Genomic DNA, 18,488 nt, shown 5'->3' with positions numbered 1-18,488 from the left:
CCTCACAATTGGTTTAGGATCCGAAACCAAATATTTTACTATCTAATAACTTTTGATATGTAGTATATGATTAATTTCTCTACCACATTGCACAAAGATAGGTTTCCCAAAGAAGATGGGGATATATGTTAGTTTTTCTAACATTTGGGGGATGGAATAAACAACTAAAAAATATGCTATATGAATCAAATTATCATTAATATGATCCTCACTTAGAAGATAATTCAAGTCAAATACCAGAAGCATTTGTTGATCCAAAATAAAATATCATATTTCAGCTGCAAATGCTCCTATTAAAATTAAAGTCTCTGAAAGATAGAGTTTACTGTACGCATGAAGCGTGGTAGACCAATCGATTCCAAATATAACAATTCTTGAAAAGGATAGGAGCAAATGATCAAAATGATCATAATAAGGAGGAAATAAGCTCTAGAAGAGCCCACGACGTGATATTTCATAAAACTCCAGAAGAAGTTCAGGTACCTGAAAATAAAGAAAGTGATGAGATCTCAACAAGTTATGTCGCTTGCGAACCGATACAAAATGATCGTCGACGATATATTTGATATAATATGGTGCACAATATTGTAAAAGATTGTGAGGATCGGACCTGTAGTCCAGACACCTGAAGATATCATGTCATTTAAGTGCAAGTCATGACCTATATGACTCATTTGATTAAATCTATATGAAGATCCTGAAGGATTTAAAATGTTTGAAGCATATAATTCAAAGTCTCGATAAATGCACTCGATCAAATTACAAAGATCTCTGTACGGTTTAAAATCAATCTAGGCGCATGTAATATAATCGCCTCAGTGAATATTTGCTGGAAGAAGGTTACATAAATGATGTTATTTGTCCATGTATTTTTATAAAGAAAATGACATCAGAATTTGTTATACTTGCTGTTTATGTTGATGACATAAATCTTATTGGAACTCCAGAAGAGCTCCAAAAGGCAATTGAATATCTTAAGAAAGAATTTGAGATGAAAGATCTTGGAAAAATAATTTTTTGTCTTGGTCAACAAATTAAATATTTAACAGACGAGATCTTTATCCATCAATCTGCCTATACATAAAGGGTATTTAAATGCTTTTACATGGACAAAGCACACCCATTAAGTACACCAATGGGTGTTCGATCACTTGAAGTGAATACAGATCCGTTCCGACCTCCAAAAGAGGATGATGAACTCTTTGGTCCTGAAACACCCTATCTTAGTGCAATTGGTGCACTTATGTATCTTGCTAATGCTACAAGGCCTCACATATCTTTTTTTGTTAATTTACTAGCAAGATATAGCTCTTCTCCTACACGGGGATATTGGAACGAGATTAAGCATATTTTGCGATATTTAAAGGAAACTCTTGACATGAGTTTGTTTTATGCTAACAAAGATAGTGTAAATATTGTTGGTTATGCAGATGCATGTTATTTATCTGATTCTCATAAATCTCGATCTCAAACCGGGTACGTGTTTATATGTGGAGTTAATGTCATATCATTGTGCCCCACAAAGCAATCTATTGTTACCACCTCTTCAAATCATGCTGAGATAATAGCTATTCATGAAGCAAGTAGGGAATGCATATGGTTGAGATTAGTGATTCATTTTATTCAAGAAAAATGTGATTTGGAATGTGATAAAAGATCCACAATTTTATACGAAGACAATACTGCATGCATAACCCAATTAAAGGGAGAATTTATAAAAGGAGATAGAACGAAGCACATTTGACCAAAATTATTCTACCTACATGATCTTCAGAAAAATAGTGACATCGATGTGCAACAAATCCGTTCAAATGATAATCCAGCAGATTTGTTCACTAAATCTTTGCCAACTTCAACTTTTGAGAAGATGGTATACAAAATTGAAATGTGAAGACTCAAATATTTGAAATAAGGTTTTCATTAGGGGGAGTGAAATACACGTTGTACTCTTTTTTCCTTACTAAAATTTTTCCCATGAAGTTTTTCTTGTAAGGTTTTTAATGAGGTACCTAGAAATGCGTATTACGAAATATGTGTACTCTTTTTCCTTCACTAGGATTTTCCTACTAGGTTTTTCCTAGTAAGGTTTTAACGAGACAATATCTTTTAATGAACATCCAAGGGGGAGTGTTATGAAAATAATTATATTGTGGATGTCCATTTATTACTCCGTTATAGATAATCTTCTTGAAGTAGATTATCCATTTGGTACTCCATTGAAGTTTATCTACAGGCAGGTTGCAAGCAACTCAATGAGATGATTTGCAACAACTTCTTATTAAACAGGTAGGTTGCAAGCAGCTCATGTAGCCTGCAGACAGTTTACAAGCAGCTCAAGAAAAACCTCGCAGATGCTTCCTTTCTTCTATAAATAGAGGAGTTTTCAGTTCATTATATACGTCAGTTTGAAGTTGAATAATATATCAATCTCTGTATACTTGTCTTCAGTTTATTTACTTTATAATCTTTATTTTATAACAGAAGTTACTAAACTCAACTTTAAAGAAGACACCTCAAATTAGTTTTCCCTTTTTCTTAAAAGAATATTATTGTTAATATATTATTATTAAATAACTTAAATACTATATTATACTACTTACTTATTAAGGTAGGGCACTCGTCATTCCGAACTAACTCAGGGGCTGCATTTGCAGTATGAGGAAATATTTGCAACTTGTTACCTATTTGCATATCACGAATGGATATAAACACATACGGGGAGTCAGTGACACGTCACTCGGGAGGAACTTCGAAAGCGAGAGAGATTATTATATCCAACCATAGAATGCCACGTTGCAAAGGGGACCATAACTTCCGTGGACGGCAAGAATAGGCGGTGTTGTAGCTACGGAATCCCAATTTATCGGACTCGGACCCCTTCTCTCTCTCTCCAGAGCATTTTGGGAAATAGTTTTACAGTTATTTCGATTGATTACTTTTTTCCAGGAGTTATATCGATTGAATCGGTATCAATTATTTGTTGTAATTACCGAATCTAATCCAAATATAATCGCAACCGATGCAACGGCTCGTTGACCATACCCTCGCTGTCACCAAAGAGTAAGTTTTCATTTCTCCTTCTTTATGTGTATAAATACACAGGCACCTGATACAGCTACATTGATGTACATCTACATGGATGCCCGTATGCGTATTCAGGCATATTCTCGTTCCAATTGGAATGAAATGGATGTTTGGGAGATATATGTGGTTGATCCCAACTGATATTGGATTAAGACGAATTTAATTGATTGATTGTTCTACAGTGAAGTGGTGGTGTGTCGATTCTTCGCAATTAGTTTTAAAAAGAATGTGAATATTGTTTTGGAGCTTAAGAAAATAAAAAATACAGCGATATATTGAGTTGTAGTATACCTTTGGTTTGAGATTTTGTGGTAGTATAAGGTTAAGATAAATGTGCAATTGAAAAATGAATGTTACTTTCACTTCTATTTTATTTTGGTATGATAGATGATATGAGTTGAGCGTAAAAAAAGAAATGAGGATTCATATAGCCGACCCCAACTTGTTTGGGATTGAGGCATAGCAGTAGTTGTTGTTGCGGTATAACATTGGGGCGGATTTGGGAGCACAATGTTGCAGATTGGAGACTATCCTTTATGTCTATATATCACGTTGATCTCAAGCTATTCCCAGAAACTCTGAATCTCGAAGAAGTGAACTTGACGTGGCTTGTATTTCTTTCAATACTATTAGCGCATATGAAAGTACTAGAATTAATCGAGAGAAAAAGGGAGAGCTAGGCGAGATATGATTCTTACCTCTACTCAAGAAGATCGTATTGGTGTATTCAAAGCAGATATCTGTATATCTCCTAAGTTGACACTTAAAAAATGTTTCTAACAACATTCTAGGACTTGTATTTATGATCTGGAACTCTGTGATTGGTTATTTTCTTGCTCCCTTAGCTGGAAGGAGAAAAAAGTTTCCTCTATATTTATTATTTGCCTGGAACTGCTTCGGCAATTAAGTGGCTTCTTCTAGAAGAGATCCAGGGGGAGGATGTCTATTTTAATGAACAACCCTCTAGCTGCTTGTATTTTGCTCTTGATGCCATTCAAGTAGCAGACTAATGGCAATATTGTAGCAAGAAGCGGGATCATGGAAGTCAAACCAATACAACAGTTGTTTCGTGGATAGATTCGGCTATGATCCCCCCTATCCTTCCAGTGGAATAAATGGGAAATTATTGCAAAATTCGTTTTTCATTGGTGATGATAGCCTTAAGGGCATTGGTTGAGTGCACTGCAACATAATAAGCTCAATATCTATAGATACTCTAATGCACTACCATTGCTTTACAAGTGAGAACAATTACTTTTGGCAGATAGATTTGAATGACCTCAGAAGTCATTAATCATAAAAGTAGCTCATATTCAGCAGTATTATTTCATTCATATATTGTAATTTTTATTCAGCTTGAAATCCTTAGGGTTACTCTCACTCTGTTTTCTTCAGCAAATTTGGTAATTGATGCAGTATTTAATGTTTCTGTTTTTTGTCAACATTTCTTCAGGTCAGTTAAGACAGTGACTTATGAGTCACTGAATAATGTTGTGAGATTGATTAATGGAGTGTCAGCATTATTATTGACGATATTGCCGGGGAAATCTACCATTCTTGAAGGCATACATGGTTGGGAGCTTCGTCCAACATTTCGTGGACCTCGGCTTCCACAGTGGATGGAGAAGTGAGTTTTTATCTTCTTTCCAATTTTACCCCTGTTTTGGCTTTTGAACTTAGCACTTTTTGAATAATGCGGCTGTATTAACATCTACCTTTTTGGTGATCACAGTGGTGCCTCTTCTTTTAACCAGTTCATTCATGAACTTTCTATTGATTCTGATACCTCCTCGAGTGTAGATTATTCATCATCATCAGAAGATGAATATACTGATAGTAACATTTGTCCTCCATCTCCACTGTCACAAAGTTCTCGGGTATCTAGAGCTCGCAGTCTTTCAAGGCGGAGCAGGCACTGGATGCATTGGGTCAGATACATCATTTCATGGCTCCTATTCCCAATTAAATTTATGTTGGGCATACCTTTGTATCTCTATGCTTTGGGTACGGGCAGCAGAGTCTCTCGGACATCTGAGAGTTTCCAGTCTTCTCATGTACAAGCTAGGAAGAGATTACAGACACTAAGAGATCACGTTGTCCAGCGTGCCACTGACAGAAGACGTGGTGTTGTTGAGGTTTGTTTGACATTTTCATACAACATTACTCTTCATCCATTAATTTCTTTTTTTTTGTGTGTGTGTGTTTTTTTTTTGGGGGGGGGGGGGAGTAGGTTTGACAGCTCATTGGTTATCCACGTGATTCCTCATGTTATCATTGTCTGGCCAATATTTGAACGTGCCAATTTACCTTACACTTCTGCTATTCTCTGTAAGGAGAGGTGATTAGGTGAACCAAATTCACAGAAAGGGTAGCAAATTGAAAGATAGAAGGAAAAAGGAACAAAGAATACGAAGACTTATTAACTGTCCTCTCCAACCTACTCCCCGAAGCGTGCAAAAATATTCCAATATTCACAAGATGTAAGTGTGCTTAGCTGCTACCTTCACTTTCTTTCATCTACGATTTCCTAGACAAATTCTGAAGAGAGACTGTGAGGGAGGGAGATAATTCACCTCCCTTTTTTGGTATGCCTCGGATCCAACGCGACATATCTTTTTTTTCCTGAAAAAAAATATTATCACAAAAGTAAAAGGAAAAAATACACGGAGGAAGAAATGTGATGGGCCGCAAAGAACATATCTAGATTGAAAATGGAAAGAGACAAAAATATGCTCTTGGTCCTTGATGGTAGGGGGGAGAGATAGAGAAGTTTATCCATGATAAGTCGGGTTGCGATTGCGGTGGTGGTCGAAAAAGGCTCCTCTATTTAGGTAGAAGATCGAGAATGAGGTTAAAGAAAGAAGCCATGAAAGTGGGTGAAGAAAGGGTTGGTGATGAGCTTCGGTCTTGATCATATTGTGTTTGGGGATTTGTATGGTGAATCTTTCGGTTTTAAGCAATCTACAAGAGGAAATCGGTGAGATGTTTGGTTTCTGGGTGAAAGACTGATGCTATACAAGAAGGGAAAGAAAACTGTTGCAACTTTCAACCTTAAGTAATACAGGTTGTAAAAGAATCATGCTATTGTTGTGGTTGTTTCGTTGGACTATGGCTTGGCAAGCATTGCTTATAATTCAATAAATGGAAGACTGCAGGTGTGGGCTACATTAAAAGCAATTTGAAGTTTCAAAATTTAGAAAATATAAGGTGAAAACAGAGTGAAACAAGAAGTATTTCGACTATAATTAGCTTTAACTTCTCCTATTTACCATTTTGATGTCACGGAAAATTGGACCTTAAAAGGTGGGCCTTGGAGTGACAGAGAAGTGCTATGTGTTTCTACGGGCAACTAGGGTTTGAAACTTGCAGCCTCTCCATTAAGGAGGGAAGGCTGCCTACACTCGTCTTCTCCCGAACCTACTTTAGCGGGAGCCTTCTGACACTGGGGTCAACCTTAAAAAAGTTGAATTTGAGTAATTCGTTGGTTTTTATGTCAACCAGAAGAAACCAAACAGCTGAACTAACTCCAGAATTGGTTTTCTCACTAACAAATTAATACTCTCTGTTTATTCTTTTATTCAACACCCGTTCCTGTTTCTTCTTCGCTCGTCCTACCTGCCAAAACAATACCAAAAGTGAAGAATAATAGAAGGAGTTCGGGAGGAGAAAAGTGAAAATAAAAAATTGTCTTCTTAGAAACTACCTTGTCCTGTCCAGTAGATGCTATTTGTTTTTGTTTTCTACCCGATTATACTTCTTATGAATATGACTTGGTCTAATTTTGTTATATGTAGGATCTCCATTTAGCAATTGAGATCACCATTGAGGCTGTTTTTGAATTTGTTGACAAGGCAGCACACTGTCTTCTCTCACCAATAGGCACCTTGAAGAAAGTGGTGAAGTGGTTTTATTCTTATAACAGCGGTCACGAGGATGTTCCCTTTGTTGGTTCAGGTGTCTCTGTTCCTGTGGATACCCTCGCGGAGAGTGATCCTACTCCTAGAGAACGGAAGACAGGCTTTAATTCCCTCAATACAGATGCTCGGACATGTCAAGATGTCATTACAGAGCTTGGGTGAGGGTTTTTGCTTGCATTTCACCTCTTCTAAGATCTGGCCTACACAGTTTTATCTTTTCCCTAAAACAAATCTTGCCGACACAGTTCAAGGGATCGGACATGTCCAATTCTTCTTAAAATATTTCTTAAGTTTGTCGTATTAATAAGAGGATATATTTGTAAAGTTTGGATCTAAAATATTTCACCAAAATCGCTAAAGGTCTGTAAAGTGCTGGGATAAGAGTTGCATCTTCTCTGTACTTCTATAGTGTTAGTGTCTGCTGTAACTAATCCAGTGAGCGTAGAGAATGCTTATTCTCTTGAAATACTAACTTTTAAGTTATAATGACCTCTAAATTGATTGGACATACTGCTTTTTGGACAAGAATTATATTACAAAATTTTTTGAGATTACAACTGTAAACAGGAAAATGAAAATCATTGACTTCCCAGTTTTATTTTGGACCAGCCAGTGTTGTTTGGGTAGATATTGTCCTCTAGACTGTTGAAGCATGTTCTAAACCCTTCGTATTCATAACTAAGCAGTGCTTTGCTTTTCAAATAAAATTGGCATCCCAGTTATTCTCAGCATGCTACTCTTTCCTTTGTAGATACCCATATGAAGCTCTTCGTGTGGTTACTGATGATGGATATATTCTCCTTTTGGAGAGAATTCCAAGGTTTGCATTTCTGTTTGATCATCATCACTACTTTATATCAGAGCTTTAAGGTGGATGCCCATTTATAGATATTGCTTGATGTTTCAAACTTAATTTTGCAGACGTGATGCTCGGAAGGTTGTTTATCTACAACATGGGGTTTTTGATTCATCCATGGGGTGAGCCTAACTTCTCTTCTAACTCTTCAAAATCATTTTCCCTTTCTTATTTGTCATATTCAACTTGTTGCATACTTGGGATAACATTGATGTCTCATCATAAATTGCAAATTTGTCCTTTGAGATCCGCTAGGCTTATAAGTAACTACTGCGTGACATTTTGGGTGAAATGGCAGTCGATCAGATCAGATAGAAGGACTTGGGAAGTACCAAATTATTGGTTCTACGCCAGTTGACTGTCTAAGCAACACTTGAACAACTATGGATTTTTTTCTTTTTTCCCCTTCACAGGTTTCTAAGTAGATCAAACTATGATATGCGTATGTGCTAATTAGCTCACTAGGGAGTTGGGATAAAGGGCTAGGATTATGGAATGTTGAGCAGGGAGTTCAGTATTTTGCTTTTCTAATCTTACATATTCATAATGTCAAAATATCAGAGTGATCCTGAAAGCAGGATTAGGATAATTTGCTACTGTAGCTGAACTACCTTCTGGGCGAAGCCAAGTATTTTCAAGTAACTCTTTTGCCTGGAGAGGGTCTATTTTCTATATGGGCTTTGATGAAGGTGTAGAACTGGTATAGGCTATCAATTTATATCGTCCGAGGATGAGATCGACTATATCTGGCACTTTGATCTTGTGGATTGTGTGCATTATATCTCGTCCCCCGCCAAATCATACAAATTGAGGAGGCATCTATTTGTCGATATCATTTGATCTATGTTGCATTGAGACGTAGTAGTCCTTCAATTTTTAGTTCTTATTTTTTCCTTCCTTTCTTAATACTGTGAAGATCAGTCCTAACTTTCAATTGCATCCTTAAGATTTAAGGCGATTATCAGTTCTAACTGTCAATTGCATCGTTGTTCATTCTATTTAATCTCTCACTTGGTGATTTGACTTATAGTTGGGTATCGAACGGAGTTGTTGGTTCCCCAGCATTTGCAGCCTATGATCAAGGTTGTCCTTTGTGCTTTTGTGTCAACTAATTTATTGGGTGTGCATATACTATAAACTCTCCTGAGATAATCATGTAGTATTCAAGCTTGTCTTTCTTGATTACAGGGTATGATGTTTTCCTAGGAAATTTCCGTGGATTGGTCTCAAGAGAGCATGTTGACAAGAACATATCCTCACGCCAGTAAGTGTATTACTTCATGCAGCTCCCATCATGTCTAAAATGTCGTTAGACTTCTTTTTGAAGAGAAAAAAAGTTTCTTCATATTTTGTGTGTTTGGTGATTGTTGAATTGCTATCAAGTTACTTTAGTTCCTAAATGTGGATGTTCATGCAGGTACTGGAAGTACTCCATAAATGAGCATGGGACACATGATATACCTGCAATGATAGAGAAGATCCACAAAACAAAAGTTACTGAATTGAAAAATAGCCAAAAAGCTGTGGAGGAAGAGAGCGACAATGATCAGCCTTACAAACTTTGTGCAATTTGCCATAGTTTGGGAGGAGCTGCTATTCTAATGTACGTCCTAACGCGTCAAATTGAGGAAAAGCCCCATAGACTTTCAAGATTAATCTTACTATCACCTGCTGGCTTTCATCATGATTCCAATCCTGTATTCACAATGATGGAATACTTATTCCTACTATTGTCTCCTCTACTTGCCCCCTTTGTGTCAGCTTTCTATATACCCACTCGTTTTTTCCGCATGCTGCTTAACAAGTTGGCCCGAGATTTCCACAACTTACCAGCAGTTGGAGGCCTTGTGCAAACTCTCATAAGCTATGGGGTTGGTGGAGACAGTTCAAATTGGGTTGGAGTCTTAGGGTTGCCACACTACAATATGAATGATATGCCAGCTGTTTCATTCCGTGTGGCTCTTCATTTGGCACAGATCAAGCACACTCGGAAGTTTATAATGTTTGACTATGGGAGTGCAGCTGCAAACATGGAAGCTTATGGTTCCCCTAAGCCTTTAGATTTGGGGGAGTACTATTCCTTTATTGATATTCCTGTTGATCTTGTTGCTGGGCGGAAGGACAAGGTCATCAGGCCATCCATGGTAAGGAAACATTATAAGCTGATGAAGGATGCAGGTGTGGAGGTGTCATATAATGAGTTTGAGTATGCTCATTTGGATTTTACATTTTCTCATCATGAAGAACTATTGGCCTATGTTATGTCTCGATTATTGTTAGTAGGTGCTTCTATGAAGCAGCAACTTGGGCAAAGATTGTTAAAGCTGAGGAGAAAAGAGGGGGAAGCCAGCAGCAATTAAAGTGTACACACTGCTAGAGCCTGACACCTTTGATGTTTTGGATGCTCCAAGTTATTTGGTGTTCCATGTAATACATGTATGTTACATATACAGAAAATATAGAGAATACGGGGTCATGAAAGTGTACCAGTGAGAACGTTGGCTCCTTTGTACATTCCCGCATATTTTTCCAAGGGGATAGAATTGTGTTGGATGGTGTAGTGTAAGAGATTTAGGTGTGGTTTTGTGAATATTGCTGTATGTATGTTGTAAGATTGTGACATGTTGAAGCTTCAATGAAACAGTCGTTTACCTCTTTTTCCCTCTTTCTTCACCCCTTCCCAGATAATTCGTTCAGTATTCTCCTTCGAAGTGCCTGATGTTGGTACTTTTAGACTCAGATTACTAGCCTGTTTGGCCAAGTTTTATTATGAGAAGTATTTTTTCTCAAAAGTACTTAATTTAAAAAGCACTTTCCAGCAATATTTAGTGTTTGACAAAACCTTTTAAAAGTACTTCTAAATATATTTTTCAAAAAAATTCTTTTAAAAAAAATGCTTTTATGGAGAAACTATTTTTTCTATCAGGGTTTGGCCTTTGACACTTTTTATTAGCCAGATAAATGAGACTAGTTCTATCTATACTTACATCTCTGTTTACATAAACTTTATAAAATGACAACTACACGAGAAAGCACCTAAAGCATAATAGATGAGACGCGCAATCAAGAAGTAATCCGCTTCTAAAGAAATAAATACATGACATATTGATTCATAAGATTTATTTTTTTATGTTTTTTGGTTAATGGAAGTTTGAATGTTGGGAAAAGATACTTTGATCTAACTCTTCTTTTAACCGTTTTTTTTGGGGTAAGGCGTAGCATATTATATAGTATTTGCTTTGGTCCCTTTAATTTATTTTTTGGTTGTTCACACATATTAAGGAATTCATCTTCTAGCATATAAAATTGATCATATTAACCTTACTTTGATCATTATTAAAAATATAATAAATACTCCAAGATTCTTTACTCTAAGGGTAACTTTTAAAAAAAAATTAAATATTATGAATCACAAAAAAAAAGTCAAAAATTAAATTAAAGTGGACCAGAGAGAGTATTAAATAGTATCATACCATAGAGATTCTATGATATATAATACCCAATTTATTGCCTCCAAAACATTTAAGAGAAACATAGAAGGGAACTACAAAATATAATATGTGAACAATAGTCTTTTGTATCTTTCGGGCCTTCCCTCAACCCCGCACATAACGGAAGCTTAATGTATAAGATTACTTTTTTTAGTTTTCTGCCTCTTGCTACCATATATGACTAATTGATCTGCCAGTTCGCTTTGGTCCCTATAGGACGGAACTCAAATGTTCCAAAGAAAAACTTGGCAAATACCCATGCGCACGAAACAAATTACGGATTTTTTTCCTTTCTATACAATATTTAAAACTTATTTACTAACATTATCTATAATTAGTATATTACCCGCCCTAAACAAGTTTTTCTCATAATTTATATACAATTCATTATTAGTGCCTTAAATTAGGGGATTTAGTTACACCATTTTTCTTTTTTTTTTTGCTCTCCTCCCCTCAATTTCCCTATTCTCTTCTACCTCTCTCCACCCAAAATTCCATATTCTTGATTGATCTCGCTAAATCGTTGAAAAGGAAAAGCAACAGTATGCGTCGTAGGCAAATACTTTCCTCTTTATTTCTTTCTTATTAGTTAACTAGTGCCTACAAACACACGAAATCACTGCTGTCAAGATTCTATCTTTGTCCCTCATCATTCAATAAATCTTTTTTTTTTTTGTTTCTTACATATGTTCAGATAATCACAAAAGTTACAATTCTTCTAAGAATGGGAAGGACCCAACAATAGCTATGTACCCAACCTGAATTATAGTGGTGAATATCGCAAACATGACATATATATCAATGATCTCGAGATTAGTTGGAGTTGAAGCGTAAGTAGAAAAGAGAGATGATAAATTTGTATGGTACAACGGCATAAAAATTAAAAATTAAATTTCGTATAAATTTGATATATCTACAACATCATATAAACTAAAAATAAATGTTATACAACTAATTATATATTTCTTATAACTTATTTACAACTTTCATATATACTAAAAATAAATTTCATACAACTAATTATACAGTATACACTTATTTACAACTAATCTACAACTTTCATAGATTATTTTTATTTGTTAAAATACATCAACAACATCATACAACTTAAATACAATTTTCATACAGATTTTATACAATATATCTCTTGTAAAATAAATTTTATACAACTAATTATACAATATACAACTTATTTATAACTTATCTACAACTTTCATACATACTAAATATAAATTTCATACAACTAATTATACAGTATACACTTATTTACAACTAATTTACAACTTTCATACTTTATTTTTACTTGTTAAAATACATCTACAACATCATACAACTTAAATATAATTTTCATACAAATTTTATACAATATGTCTTTTGTATATTTTGTATCTGATTTGTATATATTTTGTATGTAGTGTATGCATCTTCCTCTCTAAAATTCCAATCAAAACTTTCTCTCTTAATACAATTTTGATACATATCAACAACTTTATGTAAAAAAGATAGTATTGCTCACTTAAATATAAATTTTATACAACGATTCATATATTATACAACTGTTTTCAACTTTCATAGAACATTCATACAATATTCAAATAAAAAATATATATATAACTACAACATAATACAATTTACATACAATTATACTACAACTTTACTACAATTTCGTAAGTATATTGTATGTCATGTGTTCTTCTTCTTCTTCTTCTTCGAGTTTCAATCTGAAATTCCGCCAAAATCAAGTCTAATCTTCACCAAAACACCCTCAAAATTAAGATATAAAATCCAAAAAATATTTTCAATTGTTTGCAACAACACCCAATCCAAACAAATAATGGTTTTTGAAAACCCAAATTCGAATTCAAATCAGTTTTTTAATGATTGTCAATGGTGGAGAGTCAAACACCTTCAAAAATTATTGATTGACAATTTCAGTTTGAACACCAATTGTGCAATATGAAAAAAATTGCTAAGTTAAAACTCTATAATAAAACGATTAAAATCCATTGATGGATTCTATTAAAAATATATACAACATAAAAGGATAAAAAATAGAGAACAAAGAATGATAGATTAAGAGACGGAGAGAGACGGAGAGAGACGGAGAGAGAGAGTGAGCGCAGGAGAGAGAGAGAGAGCGAAGGAGGGAAAGAGAATAAGGATGAGAAATAATTGATTCCTTATTCAATTCCTCATATAAAGGGATATTCATTTAATTCCTAAAATGTATATAATTGGTAAATTGTGCATGCCTATGCAATTAAACTGAAACTTAAGTAGGGAGGATAATAAAGTTTCAAATAGTGTATATGAAAGTAAAAATACCAAAAAATTACCCGCCCCTACCCATTACCTTCCCCCCTATCCATTATTTTTAATATCCAGCCAAATGAAGCCAATTCAAACTACTATAAATCAAGTCAATTCAAGACAAGCCAATTCAAGCCAAAACAAATTAAGTCAAGCCAAGCCAAGTCAAGCTAAAATGGGTAAAAAAAAAAAAAAAAGTTGGCATGAGTGGGTAGGTAGGGATAATTAGTTTTAAGGGAAAAAGACCAAATATACCCCATCTACTTTCATATATTGTTTATGTTTAACCTCTGTTATACTATCGGACCAAATTTACCCCTACTATTATACTATCAAGCAAAATTTACCCCTACAATCAATAAACTTTTAAAAATACCCTTTGATATGTTAAGTAATCCAAAATTTTCCAAATTCCATTTATTTAAATCACTTGCTGTTCTTCTTGGTCCACTATTTTTTAAATAATTGACATTTGCCTGCTCTCTGAATTAGAGGAAAAAAAATAAGAGAAAAAAATATTAAATAATACAATCGAATAAACAAAGTACAGTAAATTAAAAAATCTAAATTATGTAGTTTTACTAAATTCTAAAAGTATTTACAACATCCCAATTTTAATGAATTCGTTGCACCAAATGTATGGAAACTTTGCAAGTATTAGTGATTGAAGTTGAAGTTTCTCGGAGACTTCACATTGTCTAATTTAATTTTGCTTTAATTAAATGCATACACATTGTGCACTCTTAAGTTATTTGATCGAACTCTATATTAACTAGGCAATGATAAAATATATTTGAATATACATGTACATACATAATGATCAGCTGCATATAATACATAATAAATAGACCCACTAAATTCTACGGCGTGTATATAATTAAAAGTAAATAAAATTATAAACCAATTTTATTTATTACAAGAAGAGAAATTGGTGCATTGGTAATTAAAAAAAATTATGAATAATTTGTATAGTCTAGTAATTTTATCATTCACATCAATAGTAATTTTTGAAAATAATGGAGCAAGAAGAACAACAAGTGATTTAATAAAAAGAATTCGAGAGATTTTAGATTACTTAACAGATCAAGGAGTATTTTTAAAAGTTTGCTGATTGTAGGGGTAAATTTGGCCCGATAGTATAATAGTATGAGTAAATTTGGTCTGATAGTATAACAGAAGTAAAATGTAGATAATATATGAAAGTAAAGGGGTATATTTGGCCATTTTCTCTAGTTTTAATTGGGTAGGTATATATTGTAATTAGTTTTCAAATGGATAGAAATGATAATTAATTTAATTCAACGGGTGTTTTACGTAAGTTGCTCTATAAAGCTTCCTACGTCGTTTGAGAATTGAGCCAAAAAAATGGGCTGATAACCAAATCTATATGTCCTTTTCTTGAAACAAAACAAACAGAAAAACCCTAGAAAATAACACTCCTATTTATTGCGGAAAGGGGGAAAATATTAAAAAAATAAATAAAAAGGTAAACCATCGGTCCATCGAACAATTCATCAACCTCAGCTAATAAAACCCTCTCGTCTTCCGCCCACAGACGGATTAGCAGTTCCATTGTCAGAGGTAGGAGAAAATCTTGCTTTTGTGTTTCAGAAATATTTCCACTTCTAAGTTCTAACCATTCCAAATCTTTTTTCTTTATTGGAGGTAAAGTTGCAAGTATCCCAAATTGTACCAACGTCTTTGGTCTAATTACGACAAATACTTTCCCGTCGTCGCTGCTACCGGTACAGGTTCGTAAATTATTGACCTATTATGGTCCTATTTACTGATCGTTAGAAGAAACAGTTGGTATATTTTCCCCTGCTGCAACTACATTGCACTTATTTTGACTAACTTGATAGGTGCTCCATTGGCCCATTCTACTAGATTGGTAAAAGCTAAAAACTGAGAATGTTCTATGGAGCTGCATTTTGTGGATGTTCTATTTTCAGCTATATTTTTTAATGCATCACAGTTAATAGTATTTATATTTTTTAACAATCTCAGAGTTAGGATTCGCGGAACAAAGGGAAGAGTCAATGACGACGCCGATGAGATCGCCGAGATGGGGTTATGTTCGAATAATAACTGGAACCATTCTTGGAGGCATACTTGGATTCTATGCTATGCATCGTGCTGAACTCAAGTACAAGGTTTTCTGTTCTTCTTCGTTTTATATGTTCAATACTTCAATTATTTTGAAGCATAAGCACAATTATCTGTCTAAATCACTGTAATTTATGATTGTAGGAAATGTGGAATGAGAGATTGAAGAAATATGAAGAGGAGCTCAAAATGAAGCAAAGTACGGAGACGCATGCCCCAACTGAGTTGTCAGGAGACCCTCTTCCGAGATAGGTACTATTTAAATACCTACCTCCTAATCTTTTCATTTTCTGTTGCTTATAGCTTAGATAAAGTTAGGAAATTTCAAGCTTCTGGAGCTTACGAAATCTTTAGTACAAGGACTTTAGGATACACTGCTTGGACGGTCATACTTCTGAAGTTAGGGTTTGATCAGCAGAAAGTTTGACGATTGTGAACTACTCCGACCCTGGTAAAAGAACCAACAGGATGAGTAAGTGCAGGCTCATGTTAATCTCAGTAAACGGATTCTCTTTTGTGTTAGGTTTTTGTGGCCAGCATAGTCTTTTGGTTCATTGAGATCCAGGAAAGAAAAGCTTTTCTGCCTCACATTTACATGGCCTCAACTAGGTGATATCCACTAGTTGAGAATAGGTTTTAGACTTGGTAGAGAACTATCAATATTATTATCACTCTCATTATATATATAGATAGATATCTTATTTTCGTTCACTTCTATTTATTTTGGTAATGATGATGATATAAGTGTAGCTTAATGAAATAAGTGAGGATTCATATTGGCGACTCTAACTTGTTCGGGATTGAGGTGTAGTAGTAATTGTTGTTGTTGTTGTTTACATGGCCAGACACTCATTGTCAGTCTCATTCACTAACATTATGTAATAGTTAGACATACTATCTACACAAACACACATTATTTTATTTGCAAGGAAAAAGAAATGCTTCTTACATCATTTCTTCCAGGGATATTTCCAAAAGAAATCACAACTTAAAACCTTTGACTGAAGTTAATTGGTGAATGGGTGCGTCAATTGATTTAAGTTTCATTATTTTGCCCTTAAATGTGTGGTATTCATCTTATATGAGTTTTTCTTCTGGATGAACTCTACTTATTAAAGGGAATAAATATTCATGTCATTTGTGTGTAAAGTACCTGGGATGGGAAGGAGTTGAAGTAGAGTAGAAATGGGGAAAGAGAACAAGAGGAGGATGATAATAAATCAGGAGTCAGGATATTGATAAAATGAAGAAAGTAAAAGTAAAGTAAGGTCCCTTCCAAATTCCTTTGATTAGTTTCCAAATTATCTTACTTCTGAAAAACATTTCTGTGATTTTCATGTAACTCATCTCCTTTCCAATTACTCGTAAATGTAAAATCATTGTATTGATTTAAATCTAATCCAAAACTACTTGAAATGCTAGCATCTCCATCTAAATCCTTTTTTTCCAACTGGAAATTGCTTAGGAAGAAAGCTGCGTGTGTTTGCTTTTAGCCTTGCCTTCTCTAGCTTGTAGCCCAGGTCATTTTTCTCGCTTCAAATTGTTAGTTGCAGTTAGCTGTCTTTGTTGTTGATTGATAGAAATGACTGGTGCAGGTATGCAAATCTTTGTGTAATTTTTCAAAGGCGTGATTCGAGTTTCAACCTCAGCTGTTGTTTGTATCTCTGAAGAGGTAGATAGGGAAAAGCAGAGATGGTTGCTGCTATCATGTGAAGAGATGATCATAGAGAACACCCCCCCCCCCCAACCACCACACACACACAGGGATGTGATTTTGTGATTTATATTATTTGAAGTGAGATAAGGAGAGGAAAATAACGTTTAACTTATTCTGCACCCCCACCCAAATTTTTCCAAGCCAACCTTTTTTCCCATGCATCTCCTCTTTTTTGCCCATGGATTGGCTTAAATTTAAGTGATAAGTGAAGTTTTGGGTTTTCTGCTTTGGTAAAAGTTGATTCAAATTTTCTATTTTACTTTCCTTTGATATGGCTAGACCATTCTTGTTCAATAGACAATCATTTAACTGTACTCTCATCAGTGTGCTCTTAAAACCTGTATTTTCTTGGTAAGAGAGAATCGCACAAATCATGTATCTCAAAGAGGCAAATTACCTTCAGATTTCTTATGCCTCTTTTTGTAAATAAAATGCATGTGGTTCTTCCTTCTAATCACCAGGAAAACACAGCTTCATTTAAGTGACATGGAATAATTTTGAAAGCTGAAATTATAGCCAAAGAGGAGGGAGAGTATGGTCATGATAACCTGTAAAAAAAAGCGAGTTAAATCTTCATTGATTGTTGTTGTCCAATCAGCCAATTGTGATTTATGTTCAAAGGTCCAAAGCTATTTTTTGTTCAGAGGGCTACTTTAAATGCAAAAATCAGGACTAGCGGATGGAAGTAATTATCCTCTAAAAAGATTGTAACTCTTATTCAATTTTACTTGTCAAAATCAACACGTAGGTATAGTTATCAATTTATAATACCAAAAGCAACACAAAAGCTGTATCCTCGCAATCCTACAGCTTGTATAATTATTATAGTATATATTGTTATAAAATAAAAGCAATTTAGTAAAATATGAATAAGAAATGTTATTATGAAATAAAAGCAATTTAGAAAAACATGAACAAGAAATTGAGATAGAGAGAAGGAAGAGATTTTCTTCTTCAATTGTGTGTATTTTCTTATCTATTACAAGGCCTTTATATAGGCATGAAAA

At 34.5% G+C, this 18,488-nt stretch overlaps 1 protein-coding gene and 1 long non-coding RNA gene across 3 annotated transcripts; both read left to right on the top strand.

Annotated features, from left to right (window-relative positions):
* Positions 1-2,637: 2,637 nt before the first annotated feature.
* LOC107824518 (uncharacterized) lies at positions 2,638-10,513 on the top strand. 2 transcript variants are annotated; one of them, XM_075251382.1, is made up of 9 exons: positions 2,638-3,060; positions 4,538-4,711; positions 4,817-5,219; positions 6,879-7,159; positions 7,753-7,821; positions 7,923-7,979; positions 8,888-8,940; positions 9,046-9,121; positions 9,275-10,513. In XM_075251382.1, the coding sequence occupies exons 1-9, from the start codon at positions 3,020-3,022 to the stop codon at positions 10,215-10,217; spliced, it is 2,097 nt and encodes a 698-aa protein (XP_075107483.1). In that variant the 5' UTR covers positions 2,638-3,019; the 3' UTR covers positions 10,218-10,513. The 2 variants fall into 2 exon arrangements, with proteins under 2 accessions (XP_075107483.1, XP_075107484.1); XM_075251383.1 differs by lacking the exon at positions 8,888-8,940 and having other exon boundaries at positions 7,039-7,159.
* A 4,586-nt stretch (positions 10,514-15,099) lies between these two features.
* Positions 15,100-17,593, top strand: LOC107824533 (uncharacterized). Its single transcript, XR_012708518.1, has 5 exons — positions 15,100-15,239; positions 15,324-15,409; positions 15,666-15,811; positions 15,909-16,016; positions 17,360-17,593. It is a non-coding gene; the product is annotated as an uncharacterized LOC107824533 (long non-coding RNA).
* Positions 17,594-18,488: the final 895 nt, after the last annotated feature.

Source organism: Nicotiana tabacum, chromosome 4 (genome assembly GCF_000715075.1).
Source record: "Nicotiana tabacum cultivar K326 chromosome 4, ASM71507v2, whole genome shotgun sequence".
In the NCBI taxonomy this organism is placed as follows: domain Eukaryota; kingdom Viridiplantae; phylum Streptophyta; class Magnoliopsida; order Solanales; family Solanaceae; genus Nicotiana; species Nicotiana tabacum.
Note: the sequence above shows the minus strand (reverse complement) of the source record. Positions and strands in the feature narration are given on the sequence as shown.